Source organism: Lynx canadensis, chromosome A1, assembly GCF_007474595.2.
Source record: "Lynx canadensis isolate LIC74 chromosome A1, mLynCan4.pri.v2, whole genome shotgun sequence".
In the NCBI taxonomy this organism is placed as follows: Eukaryota; Metazoa; Chordata; class Mammalia; order Carnivora; family Felidae; genus Lynx; species Lynx canadensis.
Window position 1 is genome coordinate 145,271,384 of NC_044303.2, and position 24,946 is coordinate 145,296,329.

General features: G+C 34.8%; 1 protein-coding gene across 5 annotated transcripts in view; it reads right to left on the minus strand.

Moving 5' to 3' along the window:
- The window catches only part of SSBP2 (single stranded DNA binding protein 2), a 316,776-nt gene that overhangs the window by 9,083 nt on the left and 282,747 nt on the right, over positions 1 to 24,946 (minus strand). For all 5 annotated transcript variants that reach the window (XM_030323957.1, XM_030323938.1, XM_030323963.1 and 2 more), the window contains 5 exons: positions 23,241 to 23,276; positions 21,379 to 21,433; positions 18,038 to 18,108; positions 14,976 to 15,054; positions 12,430 to 12,458 (listed from right to left, as the gene is read on the minus strand). In XM_030323957.1, the coding sequence (XP_030179817.1) occupies positions 12,430 to 12,458; positions 14,976 to 15,054; positions 18,038 to 18,108; positions 21,379 to 21,433; positions 23,241 to 23,276 (270 nt within the window). The remainder of the gene's footprint in view (positions 1 to 12,429; positions 12,459 to 14,975; positions 15,055 to 18,037; positions 18,109 to 21,378; positions 21,434 to 23,240; positions 23,277 to 24,946) is intronic.

Genomic DNA, 24,946 nt, shown 5'->3' on the forward strand with positions numbered 1-24,946 from the left:
TATTTGGTGAAAGCAGATGTCTATTAATTTATATATAAGTAAGAAATTGGTAATCCCAGAATAAAAAATAATTCTCTATATAAGGGTATTTAAAGATGCACTTGCAAACTTCTTCATTCCTGTGTAACTAACATGTTTCCCGTGGTACCCGAAGTACCCTGAAATGAGTAGCACATCTCTGATGCAGTTAAGGTGCTCCCTGTTTCTTCCATACTGTCCCATGCATCACTTCTTGATTTACAATTTTGAAAGTTAGCTAACTTCAAGTCTAATTCTTGACTCAAAATGCTGATTTCAAAATATTAAAAATTTGAAAATGACACTGCATTATTATTTAAATATTTACACAACACCTCTCTTATTGTTTCTGTTTTCCATGCAATCTATTCATCGCATGGTGGCTCACCAGTATATGCTTTTTGGGTGTGGGAGGAAGATATATAAGAACATTGAGAGGAAGATTAAAAGGACACATTCAACATACAAAACAGCTAATATCAGATCTCTGAAACTTATTCAGCTCAGTAAGCATATTTGAAAATCTTCAAATGATAGGACAAACCTTTGTTTGTTATTATTATTTTTTTAACCTAAAGTAATCTGCAAACGGTGAAAACAACAAAAATTTATTAATGCAGAGTCTTATGAAAATTGTACTATACATGATCAGTGAATAACCTGATAATGATACAGGCTAAAAGACACACTTATTACTGGTGTCTAAGAAACAAGACAGTGGTTCCAAACACCAGCTCGAAACAGGTTATGAGTGTGGGTCTCCATGAACTGTGTGTATGTTATATTTAACAATAGCTATGTTTGTTTGCAGTGTTTCCAGTAGATTTCATCAAGGCAAGAACATAATACACACAAAAAGGGCTTAGATCAAAAAGGCACTCTGATAGCTTGAGCACATAGGGAGAAGGGAGTACAAGAAAATCCAAGTGAAGATCACTTTTAACTACATTAGGCACTCTGTTTACATTTCTTACTTCAGTTACAATGTACTGTATTTCCTACTTATACTCTAAGAATTTAGCTTATAAAAGTATAATTAGTATTATACTGATCCCATCTTCAAGGGATTTTATTACTTTCTCAATTACCCTTTCTTCAAACTGGAATGTTTTTCTCTTAAGCTATAACTTCATATATGAATGTTATATGAGGGAGGATGCACATACACACACACACACACACACACACACACACACACACACACATTTCCTCTGGCTAACGCATTTAATTCTCTTAGACCCTCTATTCTCTCATTTTATCTTGCAAGTATTTTTCCATGTCATCTCTTAATTAGTAAGTTACTGTCCTTTCTTTTACCCACCTTCAGAAATTGTTCCAGCCTTTTCAAGCTATTAAAAAAAGTGCACATGTACATAAATTTTGACTCAGCCCATAATTGGAATAAAATAATATTGATATTATTTGAAGCCCTCTAGAGGTGGATTTGAATCACTTCCTCAGAGCCTGCCAATAACAAGTTTTATGGAGTGTTGTTTTGACTCTGCCAGCCCCCCAAAAGAACAAAATGTCAGTCATGGTTCTCCCAGGGGATAAAAGGGAGTTAGAGCCCAAGCCAAACTGAGAAGATGGCAGAGATCTATGGTGTTGAATAGCTCCCCTGTGAAGGGTGTGGGATCTTTAACTGGAACTGAGGTTCTTGACTCAGAAACCTTTAGGTTAAAAAGACCTTTTGGATAATTCATTAAGTGTGATATGATCAGATCTGGCCTTCTCTGATATGTTTTTTTTTTCAAACTAAATATATAAGTGTTAAGTATGTTAATGTGAACTGCAGAATTTATTTACATTATTTCCTTCTAAGAAAATAAACCATATGCTCGTCTCAATCCCCAACTTCTAAAAGAACTCCAAGGGAAAATATTTTCGTCCTATTGATTAAATGGGTGACTTCTGGACTCCTAAATTAAAGGTGAATTCTGCATTTTGAGAGAGATGCATGTGAGTTTTACTAGTAATTCTCAACCGAGCAAGAAATAATTTTAAAACTCTCTATTTGGAGTTCTGAGCTCCTTGTGCCACTGAAACAGTGCTACCAAAAATGCAGGTGACAGTGTGTCTAGCCTTGCTGACAAAAGATAGCATAACTAGTGAGGAGGAAGATATTTAATATCTGTATATTGCTTTAGAGCCCTAGCATATGTTTACACTTTACTCTCAACAGTTTTATGAAGAAGACAGGGGATGAACTACAAGCTCTATTTTACAGCTAAGGAAACTAAGCCTAAGAGAAATGAAATAACATGTTGACCCAATTTTTAGGTAGGAGAACCAAATTTTCTGATTCTCAGAGGTTCAATACTCTTTATTAGCTTACATATAAGAAGGATAATATAGAGTATTTTACAATAAAAAGGTAGAAAAGGGATATAAGTAGTACTAGTAAACAACATTAAAAAAGGAGTAAGAAATTTTTAAAAAATGTAATACTGGCACTTAACAAAATACAGGTCTAATTGGAGAACAAAAAAGATGTACCTGGAAACCTAAGAGGGATTTTGAACAAAACTGTTAAGCAGTAATGGCCCAAACTGTCTTATGATTCACAAATAAAAATGGCTAGAAAAAGAATAGGATGAAAAGGAATGAACCCAGGAAACAAGAGAAAAGGGAGGAGAGTTTCTTGAGAGAACTGGTCTTCTGCTGGAAAAGGAAGAAGGTGGGGAAATGAAGTTAGTGATAATGTGGATAGCATGAAATAAAAATCTGAAATAATTAGGCTGTGAATGGAAAGAGGTAGGGAGAGAAATAATTGGGGGTGATGGAGATATACATGATGCTGCTGATTAAAGAAAAAAAGGTAGTGGACATACAAGAGACACCAGTGGTATCATCATGCAGTTAGAGCCCTGAACCCCACGAACCTGGAACAGGGACAGTGCAGAAATGAGCTGCAGAGGAGCTCATCGGAAGGCAGACACAACTACTCATTTCTAGAATATTGTTAAATGACATGTTTATTACTTGGGGAAAACTCTTATGTTAAGTGAAATGTATTTGAACTTTGCTTTGTGTAAGTTTTTCCTTATTGTCTTTGGTCTGCTCAGTTATACTGAGCTCCTAGAGGGCAGAGATAATACCTTGTTTAACTTCGGGTTTTCAGAGCCTGGCAGACATAATGCCTTGGTACATTAATGTTTACTGAGTGAAGGAACTCCTGCCTAACCACTTGAGGACAGAAATTATGTTTGTATTTGAAGAAGTCTCTTATATCTCCACATAGTGCACAAGGCTACAAAAGTACACACTTGGTAGTCAATTAATGCTTAAAGAATAAGCACTACATCACCAAGCAAGAGAATGTTATCAGCAGTAGGCACAGGACAGTGGAAAAACTTGTCTCCGGAAATAGGAATGGAAAAATTAGCATGGAAGGAATCACAATAGATCTGATATGAGGGCAGATTAGAAGATGGTATTTAATTTGTCATTATGAATCTTTAAAATTTCCAAAGTGCTTTATAAATTACAAAGTACTTTTTCAGGAGGTGGACAGGGAGATGGGCTAAATGGGTGATGGGTATTAAGGAAGGCCCTTGTTGTGATGAGCCCTGGGTGTTATATGTAAGTGATGAATCACTAAACTGTACTCCTGAAACTAATATTATACTATATATTAACTAACTGGAATTTAAATAAAAACTTGAAAAAACAAATTGTATTGGCTGTCTTAGGGATCTAACAATTGGTATTAGCCAAGTGTACCTTCCCATATAGAATTTTGTTTACATCTGTCTGGTGTACCAAAATACTGGTCATTAGTGGAAATTTCAGAAAGATGATGTTAAGCACTCTGGATGATCCCATCTTCATGTAATAAAAAAAATCATCTTTAGACACTAGAATACACTTCTCAAATACAAAATTAGAAATTTTAGTGGTGACCACAAAGCATAATTCAGCTAATACCAATTGTTAGATATCGAAGACAGACGATACAATCATGGTCATGTGACTTGTAAAGGTGTTTCCCAGAGAGATGGTTCTAATGGAATTATACAGTGAATCTTATTTTGAAAACAGGCCTTTTGACAGTTTTACCCATTCATCACATAAGTAAGCTAGTGCTTCTTTATAATGATACTTATGACCACAAATATTTATCTATTTTAAGAAAAGAAAAAGACTTTCCTGATGGTCCCTAAACATAGATATGCAAAGTGCATATACTACTTGTAAGGCCAAGCTGCCAGGCAATGTAGACGTAATGTTGGCATGCCAGTTACACTCTCTTTGTCTCTCTCTCTCTCTCTTTTTTCTTTTTAGCTTGAAGTCTTCATTTAAAAGGTTTTGTAGCTCAATCAATCTTACTTTATTTTTCTTGGCACCAATTATTATACATGAATATAAATTAGAAGTAGGATTAAAAATGAAGTTGCCCTTTAATGAATTTTGGTATTTATTGATATAAAGCAGACTTCTAAGAGAATCATTCTAATGGTAGTTAATAATTATTTCTTATCAGCCATTTTAAATATATTTTGACCCACAGAGAACTATTTTAAATTTATCATGACCTAAAAAGTATTTAGGTATTCTTCATAAAAAAAAAGTAAGGCATCTTAGCAAAGGATTAATTTTAAATACTTAAACTATCGGAGGAGGAAAAACACAGACAGAAGCTATTAGAAGGCTCTCTTTCCTACTTGTATTAATATAATTTTCTTCTAATTACTTTCCTATTCTATTCTGGGGAACTAGAATAATAATTGAGGATGTCAGCATTGCCTAATAAAGGTCTGAAAGACAAATGAGATGTATAAATGCAATGCCCTTATAACATATAACGTATAACAACATCTTTCCAAGTCCCTCTCTCCTTAAGTTGCTCTAGACTTCTTTACATTTTCAAAAGATTATCTAGACTATGTCAATTTGCTTTATAAATGAGTGACATAATAAAGGTGGTTAAATTGGTTATTACTTGGGTATCAATTAATCATGTATACAGTATGTCTTGTAAATGAATCTTACCATGTTAAAAAACTAATTTTACCCTTTCCCGTTATATGCATTGATCATTTTTAACTTCCACTTAATTATATCTGTACCTCTATTTTCAAACACTTGTTCAGGGGCCAACATGGTGGAGAAGTAGGGGGAATCCATACTTCCAGCATTTCTCAAACAAATAAGTGTAGAAGCCAAAGGACTTTGAACACCAGAGCCTGGGAGGAAAAGAGACCGAATCTACTAGGAAGAAAATGGGAAAGCTGGAAAAAAGATAGGTGCCTAACTGTGAACTGGAGGAGATAAAAAAAAAAGCCCACGTGGGCACGGAGGGGAGGGATCCCCTTCTGCAGAGAGACAAAGGGAAGAGAAAGAGTGGCTAGAGAAGTGCAGGACCATATCTGGACAGGAGAAAGACCTGGGACTGAGACAGAGGGATCCAATCTCTAACTGTGGGGCTTTCTCCGGACTGGGGCTGGCTCCCTCTTCCTGCACCTGGGGAGGAGGGGAGCCAGTCATGGGTGCGGTAGTAGGTCAGGGGCTAAGTCTGCAGCTGGAGAAAGTGGTTCCCTCCCTGGACGGCTGCGCAATAGTACAGAACCTGCCTGCCACCACCATCCCCGGGGTGCAGTGGCTGGGCTGAGGGCGCAGTCCGCAGGAGGAAAAGGCAGCTGTCTCCCTGGAGTGCTGTGGGAAAAGACAAAGGCTACCTGCGTCTGCCACCCCTGGGGCTTGAGGCAAGGGCGGCGGCTCAGTCTGCAGTAGGAGAAGGCCGTCCTCCCTGAAGTGCTGTGGCACAGACAAAGCCAGCCGGACCACGTATCACTGCACTGAGAGGCGCTTCCCCAGCACCAGAGTGCAAGGAGCAGAACTTTGAATCCTAGCCAAGTGCAGGGTCAGGGGATTGGTGGAGAGAGAAGGACCGCCCCGTCTGTGCCCGCGGCACAGTGAGGACGACTCAAACTGAGTCCACTGGGTCGTCTCCATGGAGAAGATACTGGGGAACCACCATTTCCATCCACCACCACCACCACCACCACCACCACCACCACCACCAAGGTGGGGCCTCAGGGATCACTCCCAGGGCCCATAGTGGAGGTGGGTCCAGAATATGCCAAACCACGACCCTTTGCACTGGGTGATTGCATATCCACTGGAGCGGCACAGACTCTGCAGACAGCTACTACCTACAAGCGATGCAGCATTACCTGGATTAACTCTAGGTCAATTCTGGATATACAGATATATTCTCCCCCCACCCCCACCCCTCCATTTCTTCTCCTTATCTCTTCCCTCCTGTAGGCTGTTTACTCTGGTTATTGGTCTGTCTAAACAGACATATTTAATCCATTTTCTTGATACATGTTCTACACCTCCTGCTTTACACTCCTTTCTCTCTCTCTGGAATAATCGAGCCATATAGTTTCTCTGTCTGGGTAACTTTATCTTCATTTCGTTTTCCCCGCCTCCTTCTTTCGTTTCCTCTCTCTCTGGATTAAGCCTTTTAGTCTCTCTGCCTAATCAATGTTTATTTTTTGTCCCCCCCCAACCCCGCTCCTGTCATTTCACTCTTTGTATGTGCTCTTCCATCAACACTGCCTCCACCCTCTTCTTTATTTGTAGTTGGTGTTTTGGTGTTTTTTGTTTTTAGTCTTTAGGTTTTTGTTTTTGTTTATTTGTTTGTTCGTGTTATTTGTTTGTGTGTTTGCTCACTTTTGTCTCCTGTTTGTCTATCTCTTTTCCTTTACAGGGCTACTCCAAGGAACAAATCAAAGCACACCTGGTGGAGGTTCCAAAACATTACTACAAGTAGGATAATGAAGTAACCAAAGTCACAACAATAGAGAGCAAGTAACAACCCCTGAAAAAACACCTCCTGAAAGGCTAAGCCCTGGACAGTGTATGACCCTCCTTGAATATAGCAGTGCTCACAGGTGCAGAGCACACAACAAGCTTTTAAAACGCATAAGGGACAGAAAACTAGCCAAAATGATGAAACAGAAGAATTCTACTCAAAAGAAATTTCAGAAAGTAGAGACAGCTGACAAATTGATCAAAACCTATTTAAGCAATATAACGGAATAAAAATTTAGAATAATAGTCATAAAATTAATCGCTGGGCTTGAAAAAAGCATAGAAGGCAGCAGAGAATCTATTGCTACAGAGATCAAGGGACTAAGAAACAGTCATGATGAATTAAAAATGCTATAAATGAGGTGGAAAATAAAATGGAGGTGGCCACAGCATGGATTCAAGAGGCAGAGGAGAGAATAGGTGAATTAGAAGATAAAATTATGGAAAAAGAGGAAGCTGAGAAAAAGAGATAAAATTCAGGAGTACGAAGGAGGAATTAGAGAACTAAGTGATGCAATCAAATGGAACAATATCTGTATCATAGGAAATCCAGAAGAAGAAGAAGAGAGAGAGAAAGGGGCTGAAGGTATACTTAAATAATAGCTGAGAACTTTCTTGATCTGGGGAAGGAAACAGGCATTGAAATCCAAAAGGCACAGAGAACTCCCTTCAGACATAACTTGAATTGATCTTCTGCATGACATATCACAGTGAAACTGGCAAAATACAAGGATAAAAAGAGGATTCTGAAAGCAGCTAGGGATAAACTGGCCTTAACATACAAAGGTAGAAACATAAGGGTAGTAGCAGACCTATCTGCTGAAACTTGGCAGGCCAGGATATCTTCAATGCGATGAACAGAAAAATATGTAGCCAAGAATCCTTTAACCAAAAAGTCTGTCATTCAGAATAGAAGGAGAGATAAAGGTCTTCCCAAACAAAAACAACCTGAAGGAATTCATTACCACTAAACCAGCTCTACAAGAGATCCCAAGGGAGATTCTGTGAGTGAAATGTTGCAAGGACCACAAAGTACCAGAGACATCACTACAAGCATGAAACCTACAGACATCACAATGACTCTAAACCCATATCTTTCTATAATAACACTGAATGTAAATGGACTAAATGCTCCAGCCAAAAGACACAGGGTATCAGAATGGATAAAAAACAAGAGCCATCTATTTGCTGTCTACAAGAGATTCATTTCAGACCTGAGGACACCTTCAGATTGAAAGTGAGGGGATGGAGAACTATCTATCATGCTACTGGAACTCAAAAGAAAGCTGGAGTAGCCACTTATATCAGACAAACTAGACTTTAAATTAAAGATTGTAACAAGAGATGAAGAAGGGCATTATATAATAATTACAAGGTCTATCCATCAGGAAGAGCTAACAATTGTAAATGTCTATGTACCGAATACAAGAGCTCCCAAATATATAAAACAATTAATCACAAACATAAGCAACCTTATTGATAAGAATGTGGTAATTGCAGGGGACTTTAATACTCCACTTACAACAATGGATAGATCATCTAGACACACAGTCAATAAAGAAACAAGGAGATGGACTTGACAGATATATTTAGAACTCTGCATCCCAAAGCAACAGACTATACTTTCTTCTTGAGTGTACATGGAACCTTCTCCAAGATAGATCACATACTGGGTCACAAAACAGCCCTTCATAAGTATACAAGAATTGAGATCATACCATGCACACTTTCAGACCACAATGCTATGAAACTTGAAATCAACCACAGGAAAAAGTCTGAAAAACCTCCAAGAGCATGGAGGTTAAAGAACACCCTACTAAAGAATGAATGGGTCAACCAGGCAATTAGAGAAGAAATTAAAAAAGATATGGAAAAAAAAGGAAAATGAACATACAACAATCCAAACGCTTTGGGATGCAGTGAAGGCAGTCCTGAGAGGAAAATACATTGCAATCCAGGCCTATCTCAAGAGACAAGAAAAATCCCGAATACAAAATCTGACAGCACACCTAAAGGAAACAGAAGCAGAACAGCAAAGACACCCCAAACCCAGCAGAAGAAGAGAAATAATAAAGATCAAAGCAGAAATAAACAATATAGATTCTAAAAAGACTGTAGAGCAGATCAATGAAACCAAGAGTTGGTTTTTTTGAAAAAAATAAACATAATTGATAAACCTCTAGCCAGGTTTTTTTTAACCTTCTCAAAAAGAAAAGGGAGATGAGCCAAATAGATAAAATCATGAATGAAAATGGAATTACAACCAATCCGTCAGAAATACAAACAATTATCAGGGAATACTATGAAAAATTATATGCCAACAAACTGGACAACCTGGAAGAAATGGACAAATTGCTAAGCACCCAGACACTTCCAAAACTCAAACAGGAAGATATACAAAATTTGGACAGACCCATAATCAGTGAAGAAATTGAATCAGTTATCAAAAATCTCCCAACAAATAAGAGTCCAGGACCAGATGGCTTCCCTAGGGAATTCTACCAGACATTTAAAGCAGAGATAATACCTATCCTTCTCAAGCTGCTCCAAAAAATAGAAAGGGAAGGAAAACTTCCAGATTCATTCTATGAAGCCAGTATTACTTTGATGCCTAAACCAGACAGAGACCCAGCAAAAAAAGAGAACTACAGGCTAATATCCCTGATGAATATGGATGCAAACATTCTCAACAAGATACTAGCAAATCGAATTCAACAGCATATAAAAAGAATTATACACCATGATCAAGAGGGATTCATTCCTGGGCTGCAGGGCTGGTTCAACATTTGCAAATCAATCAATGTTGATACATCACATTAATAAAAGAAAAGATAAGAACCATATGATCCTGTCAATCGCTGCAGAAAAAGCATTTGACAAAATTCAGCGTCCTTTCTTAATAAATACCCTCAAGAAAGTCGGGATAGAAGGAACATACTTAAACATCATAAAAGCCATTTATGAAAAGCCCACAGCTAACATCATCCTCAATGGGGAAAAACTGAGAGCTTTCTCCGAGATCAGGAACATGACAGGGATGTCCACTCTCACCGCTGTTGTTTAACATAGTGTTGGAAGTGTTAGCATCAGCAATCCAACAACAAAAGGAAATCAAAGGCATCAAAATTGGCAAAGATGAAGTCAATCTTTCACTTTTTGAAGATGACATGATATTATACGTGGAAAACCAAATAGACGCCACCAAAAGTCTGCTGGAACTGATACATGAATTCAGCAAAGTCGCAGGATACAAAATCAATGTACAGAAATCAGTTGCATTCTTATATACTAATAATGAAGCAACTGAAAGACAAATAAAGAAACTGATCCTATTCACAATTGCATCAAGAAGCATAAAATACCTAGGAATAAACCTAACCAAAGATGTAAAAGATCTGTATTCCGAAAACTATAGAAAGCTTATGAAGGAAATTGAAGAAGATATAGAGAAATGGAAAAACATTCTGTGCTCATGGATTGGAAGAATAAATATTGTCAAAATGTCAATACTACCCAAAGCAAACTACACATTCGATGCAATGCCAATCAAAATTGCACCAGCATTCTTCTCGAAGCTACAACAAGAAATCCTAAAATTCATATGGAACCACAAAAGACCCCAAATAGCCAAAGTAATTTTGAAGGAGAAAACCAAAGCGGAGGCATCACAATCCCAGACTTTAGCCTCTACCAAGCTGTAACCATAAAGACAGCATGCTATTGGCAAAAAACAGACACATAGACCAATGGAATAGAATAGAGACTCCAGAATTGGACCCACAAATGTATGGCAAGCTAATCTTTGACAAAGCAGGAAAGAATATCCAATGGAAAAAAGACAGTCTCTTTAACAAATGGTGCTGGGAGAACTGGACAGAAACATGCAGAAGAATGAAACCAGACAACTTTCTTACACCATTCACAAAAATAAACTCAAAATGGATGAAGGACCTGAATGTGAGACAGGAAACCATCAAAACTCTAGAGGAAAAAGCAAGAAAAAACCTCTGTGACCTCAGCTGTAGCAATTTCTTACTTGACACATCCCCAAAGGCAAGGGAATTAAAAGCAAAAATGAACTATTGGGACCTCATGAAGATAAAAAGCTTCTGCACTGCAAAGGAAACAATCAACAAAACTAAAAGGCAACCAATGGAATGGGAAAAGATATTTGCAAATGACCTATCAGACAAAGGGCTAGCATCCAAAATCTATAAACAACTCACCAAACTTCACCCCTGAAAAATAAATAATCCAGTGAAGAAATGGGCAGAAGACATGAATAGACACTTTTCTAAAGAAGACATCCAGATGGCCAACAGGCACATGAAAAGATGCTCAACGTCGCTCCTCATCAGAGAAATACAAGTCAAAACCACACTGAGATACCATCTCATGCTGGTCAGAGTGGTTAAAATGAATAAATCAGGATACTATAAATGCTGGAGAGGATATGGAGAAATGGGAACTCTCTTGCACTGTTGGTGGGAATGCAAACTGGTGCAGCCGCTCTGGAAAACAGTGTGGAGGTTCCTTAAAAAATTAAAAATAGATGTACCCTATGACCCAGCAATAGCACTGCTAGGAATTTACCCAAGGGATACAGGAGTGCTGATGCATAGGGGCACTTGTACCCCAATGTCTATAGCAGCACTTTCAACAATAGCCAAATTATGGAAAGAGCCTAAATGTCCATCAACGGATGAATGGATAAAGAAGACGTGGTTTGTATATACAATGGAATATTACTTGGCAATGAGAATGAATGAATTCTGGCCATTTGTAGCAACATGGATGGAATTGGAGAGTGTTACGCTAAAAGAAATAAGTCAGGCAGAGAAAGGCAGATATCTTATGTTTTCACTCATATGTGGATCCTGAAAACCTCAAGAGAAGACCGGGGGGGGGGAGGGGAAGGGGGGAAAAATTACAGAGAGGGAAGGAGGCAAACCATAAGAGACTGTTAAATACTGAGAACAAACTGAAGGTTGGGGAGGATGGGAAAGTGGGGTGATGGGCATTGAGGAGGGCACCCATTGGGATGAGCACTGGGTGTTGTATGGAAACCAATTTGACAATAAATTTCATATTAAAAAAACACTTTGTTCAAAAACAAAATTTATAAGGTTATTCTAACAATCTTAATAAGAGTTCCATGTGGAATGAAATACAAATAAAAAACAACACAGAGGGTTGCCTGGTTGACTCTTGATTTCGACTCAGGTCATGATCTCATGGTTGTGAGATCAAACTCTGTGTCTGGGCTCTGTGCTAGGTATGGAGCGCCACCCCCCCCCCCTTTTTTTTTTACTTAATTTTATTTTTTAATTTACATCCAAGTTAGTTACCATATAGTCCAAAAATGATTTCAGGAGTAGATTCCATAATGCCTCTTACCCATTTAGCCCATCCACCCTCCCAAAACCCCTCTAGTAACCCTCTATTTGTTCTCTCGGTATGGAGCCTTTTTAAGATTCTCTCTCCTTCTCTCTGCCCCTCCCTTGCTCATGTGTGCTTGTTTTCTCTCTCTCAAAAAACAAACATAAACAACCCAAAACACAAAAAACCCAGAGATTATACAATACTCACCTTGGAAATACTGTCCATATCTCCCGACCCTGAAACAAAATATGAAAAGAAAATGTTTATTAGATAATAATTTCATATACAAATTAAGTATTCCTTTAATATAAATAAATGCAGTACACTCTTTGTATTTTCCAGTATGTATCTCCTTAATTTTTTAATCTTAAAAAATTATTTACTCAGAGTGCCTGGGTGACTCAGTTGGTTAAGCATCCTACTCTTGGTTTCGGCTCAGGTCATGATCTTATGGTTTCTGAGTTTGTGCCCTGCATCAGGCTCCATGCTGACAGTGCAGAACTTGCTTAGGATTCTCTCTCTCTCCCTCTCTCTCTCTGCCCCTCCCCTGATCATGGTCTCTATCTCAAAATAAATAAATAAACTTAAGAAAATTCGTTTTCTCTTATACTGTCTGGTGAGTAAGTATCATCGATGGCAATGCAAGGATGAGCTGTACCTCTCGCTCTGAACCATCTTTTTTGTTTATTTTTGTAATGGTAGAATTAAGAAAAGTATCATTATCATAAATTCCTGAAAATGAAATGTAAGAGAGATCACTTATAAATCATATTCAATTCAAATTTTTAAAATGTATGCATGTATGTATATGTATATATAGACAACGAGAGATAAATATATTTTCTGAAATGATGCTTCTAAATCTGACAAAATATAAGATGGACATCTGCAATATTTAAAAATATCATGAGCCATATTTTACTATAATAACCAAAGTGAAGAATTTTTAATAACATTAAAAAATTGACAGCAATCAATATTCATGGCAATCCATCAAAAGTAAGAATGTCTTTATAATACTGTAATTTTAAGTAGATTCCTGGGAGAAATGAAAAATCAATACTAATTTCTTACTTAAGAAGTGGAATCATACATTAGGTAACAAGGAACAATAATCAGATCTTTGCCACATGTTAGCTTTATTTTTAACCATTTTAACAATTAATTTTTTGGCATAAACATATTCTACTATTTTAATAGTAAAACATTCAGTTATAGTCACAAATAAAGTTAGTGCTTATAAACATACATAATACATTGATACATATTGAATGCATATATGTAATTATATAGATATAAATATGTGTAATAATGTTTATTATAAAAAGTAATAAGCCACATGCCAAGCATATGTGAAACTCTTCCTCAAATTCTATTCTAGTGAATAACTGAAAATTTTCTATGACCAAATGTCATATTTTTAAAAATAATTTTACAAATTAAAAGATTGGAAAGTGAGTTATGTTGCAATACATTAAAAAATAAAATTCTAGAACAGTGCTGACAGGTAGAGCTTTGTGTGATGATGGAGATGTTTCTCTATTCTATGTTTCATTATGGTAGCCATTAGCTACACATGGCCATGTACATTTGATAGGAGGCAGTGCAGCTGAGGAAGTAAACTTTACATTTTATTTAATTTTGACTTAAAATTAAATAGTCACACATGGCTAGTCACTACCATAATTGAACAGTGCAAATTAAGGCTTTGATATCTAGGCAACACATGTACGTATATAAAACAAGTATGGACTTTAAAAGCTCAAAAGTCTAGCAACAGGTTGCAAATAGTTTCTTGATTATTGAAGTTACAGAGCTTTTCAAAGTATTAGAGGCTGGTGTTTGGGCGGAGTCGTGGAATCTGTGTACAACCTAAGTTACTCATGGGCATAGTTATTCCAACTTAAGTAAAAGATGGTTCTTTTTCAAAAGAAAAAAAAGATCATAAGCGTCTATCCCCATTGTCAACTTCTAGCTTATGTTACTGTTACTTAAAACATATATAAACATAAAATAAGTGTAGTTGTTGTTTCATGGGTTTTGTTTTGGATTTGTATTTGGCCTGCCTATATGTACAGTGCACTGTGTGATCTAATCGGTTTTGTGCCACTCATCTCTATTTCTCACTGTTGTGAAACTCTTTGTTCTCCGTGAAGACACTGGGCTTCATTTGGTAAGAAGGCATCATTTATGAGGTATGTTTTCAACTACTAGTCATAGTACTTGAAATCTGCTTTGCCACGATTATGTGGCACTGCTCTCTTTTAAGAAAATCATCCAGATAATCCAGAATATAATTAAATTTTATTTTTAAAAGAGACAAACATTAAAATACAGAAACAAAGTCAAGAAATTCTTGAGAGAACATAAGTTCCTCTGAGACTGCATCTATAGACCTTCGTAGACAAACAAGCTCAGAAGATACTGTAGCTCTCCAGGTGAGGGATATGTAATATGTGCTCAGAGCAGCAATATCTCCTTTTATCATAAAACACTCAGATTTTGATAGGTGAAAGTAAATACCTGTGAATAAGAGCTAGGTTAGAACAATCCTCACATTTCTGATTTTCAAATGATCTCCAGTTATCCTAACCAATATTCTGTAAAGTCTCAGTCTGAAGTGAAAGTTGAAGCATTTTAAAATAAATTCAAAGTAAATAAAGGTATACAAAAGCAATTTGCAAACTGTAATATCCACTCTGTAGAATAAAAGTTTTGTTTTGATTTCTAAACATCAAATTGCATATCCTTACCTAAAGAGCCATTCATGTGATGTGACTCCATTCCTCCTAATCCACCCATGGGACCATCTGACCCAGGGCCCATTGGAAACTTTAAAAAATGAAGAGAATTTCTATGATCACACTGAAAACAAGTATTTATCTAATGTTACAATATCTATCTTTAACATTGTAAGACACTTCCACAAATTATTTTCATTTCCAAATAATGGAGGTTATTTTCCTAGATTTTTTTCAGCCTTACAGATTCTGAAACTGACTGCCCTACTTTCCTCATACCATCTGCTTTATATTCTGGATCTTCAGGTTAATCCTCATTTATATCCACATTTTCTTCAGACATTCTCAACTAGAAAGCACATACATTCCAGTGCAAATTAGAGGATAAACATTCTCTTCTCTGCTATTGACAGATCTTGCTATATAAGCCAGAGATGATTCCTAGGAAGCTGCTAAAAGTATTGACTTATTAATAAGAATAATTCAACATTATTATGCCAACATTAAGATTTTTCTTAGCAGCCAATCTATCTTTGTTCAAATGGACATAATAAATAATTCCATCTTGTAGTTTAAATACATTTAGCTCCTTGGGGACAGCTCAATATAGTTAATTCTTGGCAGTCTCAACTATGTCAGTTCAATGACAATTGGACGTTCTACAGCAGTTATATTTAACATTTTTTAAAGTAGTGGGATTATTTTATTTTAAGTTGGAAGCCCAGTACAAAACAGATGTGAACTGATATACGATGGTGGAGCAGGTGGTGGAGAAGCCATGGCCTGCCCACTCAGTCTTTTCCTTATCTCCCTGGAATATTCCTGAGGAAATCTAGAGCCCAGTTTGAAGACAACTTATCTATAATTATCTTATGTTTACAGTTAAAATAGCCTACTGAAAACCACTTGTTCTTAAAATTTCTGATGCCAAAAGCATTTCTTCCATGTTGTATGGTACAGAATACTGAATGTGGTGTGTGTGTATTTACGTGTGTAGATGGGGTGGTGATGCTTACTAATCAAATAGGCTTTTGGGAGAAAAACAATTGCCCTCAACAGACAACCAGTAACTGTATATAATATATATATGATTGTTTGGAAATAAGATGGCTTTCTATCACTGGGATCATACAGCCACATGCTTATACATTTTCCCAGGATAATGTCTTTCTGTGGCCTAAAATTTTGTAGCCTTAAAGCATACAGATTGATTTATATATATTCTATTTGGTTTATAAACATTTTATAGATTCTCTCTATATAGATTCTATATATAGATTCTATATATTCTAAGTTGTTTACTTAGAATTAATTTTAGAAATTTAATTTATAAATCAATTAAAGAAATATTAACTTTTTAAGCTATCATTTGAGGTAGCTTAAGAATGATAGCTTAAAGAAATTAACTTTGAACTTACTGTTTTATTCAGCCTTTGTCAAAAGCATAGTATAGATCTGGGCTGAAAAACTAGTGCTGGTTAGGCCAACACCCTCTGAACTTACTTGGTTCGGTCCCTTCATCTGGCCCCCACAGTGTTTTAAAAGACACAAAGACTATTGGTATGTATGCTTGAAGCACAAAAAACTGCAGTCCTAGCCCTCAGCAGGCATTTGCTTTTACTACCTCTGGCTGAGATGAATGGCATTTGAAAAAGTGACACGATCAGCTTCTACTTTTCTTGGATCTCTTATCTTTGTATTGAGTTAGAGAACCAGAATGGAACATACTTGGATGGTATCAGCTTAGCTGCCCACAGAAATGTCTTCAGTGCCATATGCTCTGGGTTTCCTCTCGCACTCCCTCCATTTTAAATATCAAGTTCTAAGATATGAAACTGCACTATGAAGAGCTTTTCTATATTTTTGCTAAATTTCTAAAATGAACATTGTTCATTATCATATTCAATGTTCATTAAGATCACTGCGGAAACACCCTTTAGACATTACTGATAGGAAACTGTTTCTTTTCTCCTGAAAACCAATTTATTTGATTATATAAAGAGGATAGTGATAACTGAAGGCAGTACTGCTTAAGGGAAATAATATACGAGCTACAACACAAACTTACATAAGTAAACTTATATTTACTAGCAGCCATGTTTAAATAGTAAAAAGAAACAGGTCAAGTTAATTTTAATAATATATTTCATTTATCCTACATATCAAAATTATTTCAGCATATATTCAGTATAAAAATTTTAATAAAATCTTTTACATTATTTTTTTCATATTAACTCCTCAAAGTCTAGTGTATATTTTATACATCACATTTCAATTTGGACTGGCCATATTTCAAGTATCATATTATACTGGATGGATTTCAAGTTTCCCTTTAAAGTCTTTACTGCTAAGAAGCTCAATTATAATAATTATTTCATTCCTGTTTTTTGGTATACTTATGGAAATTCCTTTATGTCTTCTGATTTTTATTTAAACTAAGCAGCCTTATATTCATACATGTCTGTGTATTAACTATACCTTGTTATAAATATTTTTGTTAATATGTAGGTCTTATAGATAAATAATTTTCTGTAAGCTTTCATGGAAAAATAACAACCAGATGCATTATTAAGAACACCCATATTCTTTATGTAGAACTGCTGCATTTCCATATTTAAACTCCAGATTTCAAAAATCTAAAGAAAAACAAGCAAATCCAACTTCCTGATTTATTTCAAGTTTATCAGGATAAAAGAAATAAACAATCACAATGAAAAATTTAGTGATGCTAAAAATGAGGCGAATGTCAATGATTACACATTAACTGTCATTTCAAATAGTGTTAATTATTAACTATTTGAGATTTTAGATAAAACCACACACCAACATTTTATAATTGATTAGGTTCAGTTTTACATTTAAGTTATAATGATGTGCAATCTTTTGTTATACATTTTTGTATTTTATATTTTTTGTCAATCCAGAACATAGAAGGGATTTGATTATTTTTGGATATCTAGTAAGTTTCTGGATAGTAAAAGAGAAAGCTTAAATAGTATCTAGGAATATTCATTACACTTAGAGTTTGAGCCTTGAAATACATTCCAAAATTAAAAAAAAAAAATCATATTTACATTGGGCCTGTTAGGTCCAGGAGGTACTGCATTCATTAAAGTATACATGTTGTCTCCAGAGTTGGTTGAATCTGAAACAAAACATTACCTAATTAATATCTTTCTTTATAATTTACACCCAAGTCATCACAAAGTAATAATCAGAGATGATCTGCACACACATACATATTAATAGCTGCAGCACTTAAAATAGTCATTACTAATGTTCAGAAACAAATACTTGTAAGTCATTTTCCAACTCAGAAATTACCATTCTGAGGTTGTAAATGAGAATTATTTACCTAATATATAAGGGGTAATCACTTGAATAATTCTGGTCAAAAGGAACATTACTTTAAAAATCTCAAATATTACAGTAAAGTTTTCCTTTTCTAAAAAACATGGATACTTTTTGACTTCATTAAGCAATGTGTATAACAAAAATCTCCAAAAATTCAAATTCAGTAGCTTTTCAGTTTTCATTGTTTCCTTAGGCTTCTTATATACTAATTTAAAACAGTTTATTTATCTAATAATTATTAATAGCTGGTGGGATATCCTGGCTTAATTCCAACATAAAGAGAGTATACAATTAGAATGAAAAATTCTCTTGCTTGAAGTAAAAGTCAGCTTCTTCCAGTACAGCTTTTGATGAAATTTTTTTATTCATTTTATTCTTGATTCATTATAGTAAAAATAACTGTAGTGTATATCCATATAAAATAAGTACCATTTTATAATATTAAAAAATTTACATTTCATGTCTATTAGCTAATTCTAATAAAGTCTCTGAGTACATATGTTTTTATAATGTATTATCTATAGTAAAAGGCCATATATTTTACATTTAGGAAATATGTTTTTCTATTTTCCCACAATTATACAATTTTCTTAAATATAATGTATCAGGCCTCTCTATTCTGAAAAAAAAAGTGTTTCAAATCTACATTAATATATCCTACTGCTGAAAAAGCAGAAATGCCCACTTCAGATGGATCTCTATTTGTTTATACTAAGTAAGGTCCCGATCTACTTTTGTGGCCTTAATTATTTATTTTACATCCTTATGTACATTATATTCCTGTCAACTCAGGCTGCTTGTTCTTTCCTGTGTATGATCAACCGTTTATATCTCCATATTTTTGTTCTTAATTCCTCCAAGTATCTTCTCCCCAGTGTCCATCTACTGAAATTCTGCTCACTACCCCAGGCCCACTGCAAATGTTACCTCTTTCATGAGATTTTGTTTTCTGAAACTTCTGAATTCATGCATGCCCCCTCATCATTGAATTCTGCTTTGCATTCTAGTTAACATTTTGTCTTGTTCTTGTCTTTGTTATAGTGAGTTCATTGAGAGAAGGAAAGAGATCATGTCTTATACTATGTGCCACAGACAATAAATATCTGCTGAGATTTAACTAATGGAATACACTCTATCCCATAAAAATGTATCTTTCAGAAAATCAGTCATTACTAATGACTAAACACAGGAGATCTTCAAATGGTTTTTCATCTTTATTAGCCTAATTTTACTTAACTAATTTTAATAATTAACTTGGAAGGAAAATAGGCTGTATATTTTAAATATATAGAAAGAAAAATAAATTTGTTGTTTTTAATACCAATCAAAAACATACTTTCATCTATAGAAACACCAAGAGAAGTAAGGTTGGTATTTTCTAGACTTCTTTTTATATACAGAAAAACTTTACAATAAAGTAGACCTTATGGAACCTGTTTTTGGAGGGGAGAGCATTGGCTTCAAATTAGGAATGACTATACAAAAGATGAGCCCACAGGAGTACGCACAAGGCTAGGAAGACATACTGGTGGCAATTTGTTGGCTTGGAAGGATGGAGAGTAATCAGATTACTTATCACCTGAAAAGTTTAGTGGTTTCTCCAAAAAATTTCATTTATATTGTGGTGAAGTGTTTATTAATCACATGCTACCTTCATAAATTAAACATTAACTTCACATATAAGAATGCAAATGTGCGCAAGATGTTCAATTCGCCTAATTCTATCTTGAATGAATTGTTTCACTTCAATGAAGATGCTCTGAGGACAGAGATCCATGAAATATTTATGCTATATTCCAAATCAGTAGTGAGGCAAAGCAAAATTTTGTGTTAATTATCAGATTGATGCTTTTTCAAAATTAAGAAGATTCAAAAATTAAAAATTATTTATTGATATGATCAATGATAGTTAAGTTCAAGCTTCCACACATCTTAGATTTCAACAAACCAGCTAAGAACATATGAATTTAATATTGTAACATAATTCAGTATTTTTTTATTATAAAAATCTCCCATCTCTTTCATTACCCAGAGGTTAACACTGATAAAGCCTTAGAGCCTATTTCTTTGTCTTTCTACATTTTTGTATTAAATATATTTTACAATAAAATTGTAATCATATTATATTGAATCATGAACATTTATTCTCCATGTCATTAACAATTCTTTGATAATAATTTTAATGGCTACATTATATTCCTAAAAATTAATTTATTACTTTTGCTAAAATTGTATTAGGTTTGTGCCTACTATTTCACTATTAACTATAAAAAAATGAGCACCCTCTACATAAATCTCGGGTTGTATCTCTAATTATTCTCATAGCAGGATGATAGAAAAAAGTGAATATGAACTTTTTCATGGCTCTTGATACATGTTGCCAGAGCAGTTTCTAGGAGGGGTGTACCAATGTAAACTTCCACCATTACAGTCCTCAAGAAGCAACACATTTAATAGTCTATATTAAAGTCTTGAAAAGAAAGGATAAAGCTATTTAAAATCATTATATTCAATGATCACAGAAATACTGAGGCATTTTAGTTTAAAAATATTAAAAGAAAAAATCTTCCTCCAGTACACAGTGAATTTATTAGCTAATAAGTACATATGGACATGTAAGCATATTGATATCTATTGATATCTTAGTGAGATAATAGATATGGTGGGTCTGATTAAAGCTAATCCATTGGCTTTACACGGATCCATCCATGTATTTCATGTGTTATGCAGAATTTTTCTAAGTTGTGAGATTTGGATTCTTTTTCAGAGTCTCAAGGAATCTTTGTGTCAGATAAATTATTGGGCAATTCATATAGATCAACACCATTTGCAATCTGATTATATCTATTACTCACACGACAGGAATTTTCTACAGACTTAAAGTAACTGGACAACAGTTATTTTTAAGAACACTACTTCTTCCTACTTGCTACCTCTAGTCTACTTCCTGTTACCATCAAGGAGATAATGAATACTACTGACTCTCTGTCATAACAATTTCTATATTTTGTGGTTTTATTCTAATAATCAAATGCCCGTGTGGTTGGTGTGATTACAATACCTGCTGGACTAGGCATGATGGGTGTTCCTGGTGGCCCTCCACCTCCTGGAGGACCCTAAATAATTATACAAAATTTCAGTAAAAATAAGGCATTTCATAAACAATGTAAGGAAAAACAGAAGAAAAGTTAGGCTTATCTATAATAGTCCAATTTGAAAATAACAGAGGAATTTTCTCCATAATTTATTTTCTTTGAATGCACAATCATTTCACTATTATGCAAGATATGATTTAGCTTAAATATGTTAAGATTGTTTTAATAAGTTTCCAAAAACAATGAGCCTGTAACACTGATGTATTATTCAGGACTTAATCATATCAGGTATAATGAGGTTAAGGAGAAACCATTTATTGGGGCCTTTACAAATCCATAAAACAGAATCATTCATGTGTATCTGTGACTATAATTTTCTTATATTTTGTATCATCATTTTTTATAGGAAACTAAAAACTCAAAGATATTCATATGCTTAAAAAATACATTGATGCTATTTCTTTTTCTATTGGTATCAACTGTAACACTTCTAGAGCATGGAACCTTCTGCTATCATACCAATTAGAAATGAGGGGCAACATTGACTAATGCTGTGGGTTACTAATCAACTGGAAATGGAAATTAGGTGATTCTAAGGTTAACTCAGTTATTTCAGACAACCAATTCAGGTAAAGGGTTTTAGAATTTTTTAGCTCTAAAGTAATCTGTATAAATTACTAAGTGGCTAAATTTGTATTTCATTCTGAAGGTGTAGACATAGCCCACTAATTATTTCAGATTTTATATATATACATATATATATATATATTTGCTATTTAATAAGCAACTTAAATTTTCTTTCAGATAAAATTCTATAATTTCATAAAACTATGTATTAGGCTTATTCTTAAGTGATTTGAGAAAAAAATAGGTTTTACCCACATTTACTTTCATTTTTGTTTCATAGAGAATGTGAAAAATGTTAGGCCTCTTAGTTTGTATAGCTTAAGAGAACATTGAGCACTAAGTTCACAGGTCCAAAACAGCATGTGCTTTTTACTATGTTCATAAAACACTATTTCTACGGAGAGTAAAATGCTCATTGATCTTCTTAAGCACTCCTTTTTGCCTACCCCAGTTAGCCACCACCTCTGAAAATTTCTTTAGGAAAGATTTTCCTTTTTACCATTTTATCTTTGCTCTTCTGTTAGGCGTTTACTCCTAAATATTATAACAATTTATCTTCCATGGTGGCCTTGAGATGTAGCAAGGATTATAATGTTATGAGGGTTAAAAGGTCATTTGTAAGTTCAAGAGCTCATATAAAACCTACTAATTTGACTCTAGGTGTAAATGAATTATTGGATAATTTTAACATGTACTAAATAATGATAAGAAGAAAAATAAGTGCTTTCAATATCAAAGTATAAAAAAGCCCCCGGCCCCCAAATGACTAGTCATTATTCTGCGATATGATTCCCTTTGTGATCGGGAAACAGTTTAATGTCTTCCTAAACTTTGTGTGTGGTGAGTGGTATGAGGGAGGGGGTGTACCTCATTCTCCTGGAGAACTGCAAATTCAAGCTTGGCATTGTGTAACTGGGTATGGCTTTCTACATGATTGGACAGAGTGTATTGTATTGGTTTACAGAAACATATGCTAAAGTAAAACACAGTACTCAGGGCAATTTTGGCCAGATTGATAACTGTCTCACTAATGAACATCAACATATGTACTGAGGTTGGCAGACAAAAAACTCAATACATATCAGATGTTCACTTCTTGGCCAATACACAGGGGCTCTTCTTAACATCTGGACAACTATTTCATTGCCCAAATAAAACATAACATCAATTCTTATGAGCAAACAATCCCAAATGTACTTACTACATAATTCCCAGGAGATGCTGAGGAGTATGGTATCTGGAACACGAATAGGACAAAGAAATATATATTTTGATTCATGTGACAATACGGAAACTTACCTACAATGAATCTATATTCTGACTTTTATCAAGTTTTAAAATGTATCACAAAGGATGATAAAGAATAAAGCCGTTTATATCTGTCTGAGTGCTGGAAAATGAATAAATGCAACATTATCTTGAATTTATAAAAAAGAGTGGATTTAGGTCAAGAGAAATTTAGACAGATTTCTAGCTTTAAGTTATACTGGTTTTAGAGCAGTTATACTCACTGCTTGATACTAATGACACTTATTCTGTAATTAGAAAGATATGTATTTGTGCAGTGAAAAACCAGAAACCAGAGTTTTTCAAATTAATAGCTTTTACAGATACAACTTCCAATTTATGTGCATTCTGGGATGCATTATTATTATTTTTAAGATGGGTTTCAGGCTACTACATTCATGTGGTACAGGTCAGTACTTGATCTATAGACCTCATGTTTCCCCCTTTCCTTTCTAATTAGCTACTAGAAACTAATATAACAAATGCAAAAGGTTTTCGTTAATGTAAGTCTCCAAAGACTACTAACTTGTGGGGATCAGATATGGATAACAAATTCTCTCCTTCCCTTCAAATCAAGCTCTTAACCAAACTCTTTTCTAGAGATTACATAGTATTAATACAACATTGCTATTATAATTTTAAACATGAGAAGTAGAAAACAGATATTTAAAAACTAAACACTTGAGTGTTGATATTAATAAAGAAAGCTAAATCCGAATATTTTATTTTTTTTCAAAGAAGCTCATTAGCTCACTTGCATGAAGAATCTGCACATCCAGAGGAGATATTTTTGTCTTGTTCTAGAAAAAGCCATAAACTACTATCTTCTTGTAGGTACATAGCCAGATTAGGACCATTACAGTAGTGAAAAGATGATAGTTCCTTTACCCTAAACCCTCCTTCTAGCCCAACGCCTTCCATATAATTAAACATAAAAATAATATGAAACTATACAGTAAGAAGAAAGTATAACAAAGTTATGATTTTCCTCTAAGTTATTTGAAAATTGTCTCCTTGTTGTTTGGTGTCCACGCTTTGCCTTAAGCACAGACCACATGCCTCTGCGGCCCCTGCTTGGTCTGCCTATGGCTAATTCATCCCTGCAGAGGGTCCTTACCAGGCTGCCCAGTATCACTAATGATGGGGATTACTTCCACTATGAGCAGTGAGATCTGATGGCCAGTACACACTAAACTCGGTGCTAGAAATCAACTTTGCTCTCTTGGGCCGCTGTTAGTGCATGATCCACCATCCATCTTCTGATTCTTATTATTTTAAACATATGCATTTACTCTCTCCAAATCACTACCTTATCTGTTGGCTCCAATTTTCATCTCCTTATAACTTTAGCATCATGCTCATGTTCTTCTGCCTCTCTCTATTGTCTACCATCATTCTTTACCAACTTTAACATATGAGCTAACCACCCTTTAAATCTTTGGAATTTATACTTTATTGCCTTCCTTCATTTCACAATATACTTCCTTCTCCTCCATTTGTGAGTATGACCACATCCCAGAACTCTTTACACAGAGATCTAAACAACTCCTTTGCCTGACATCTCTCTTATTCCTCATGACACTCACAAATATATTATTCTATATTCCAACAAGAATCTTC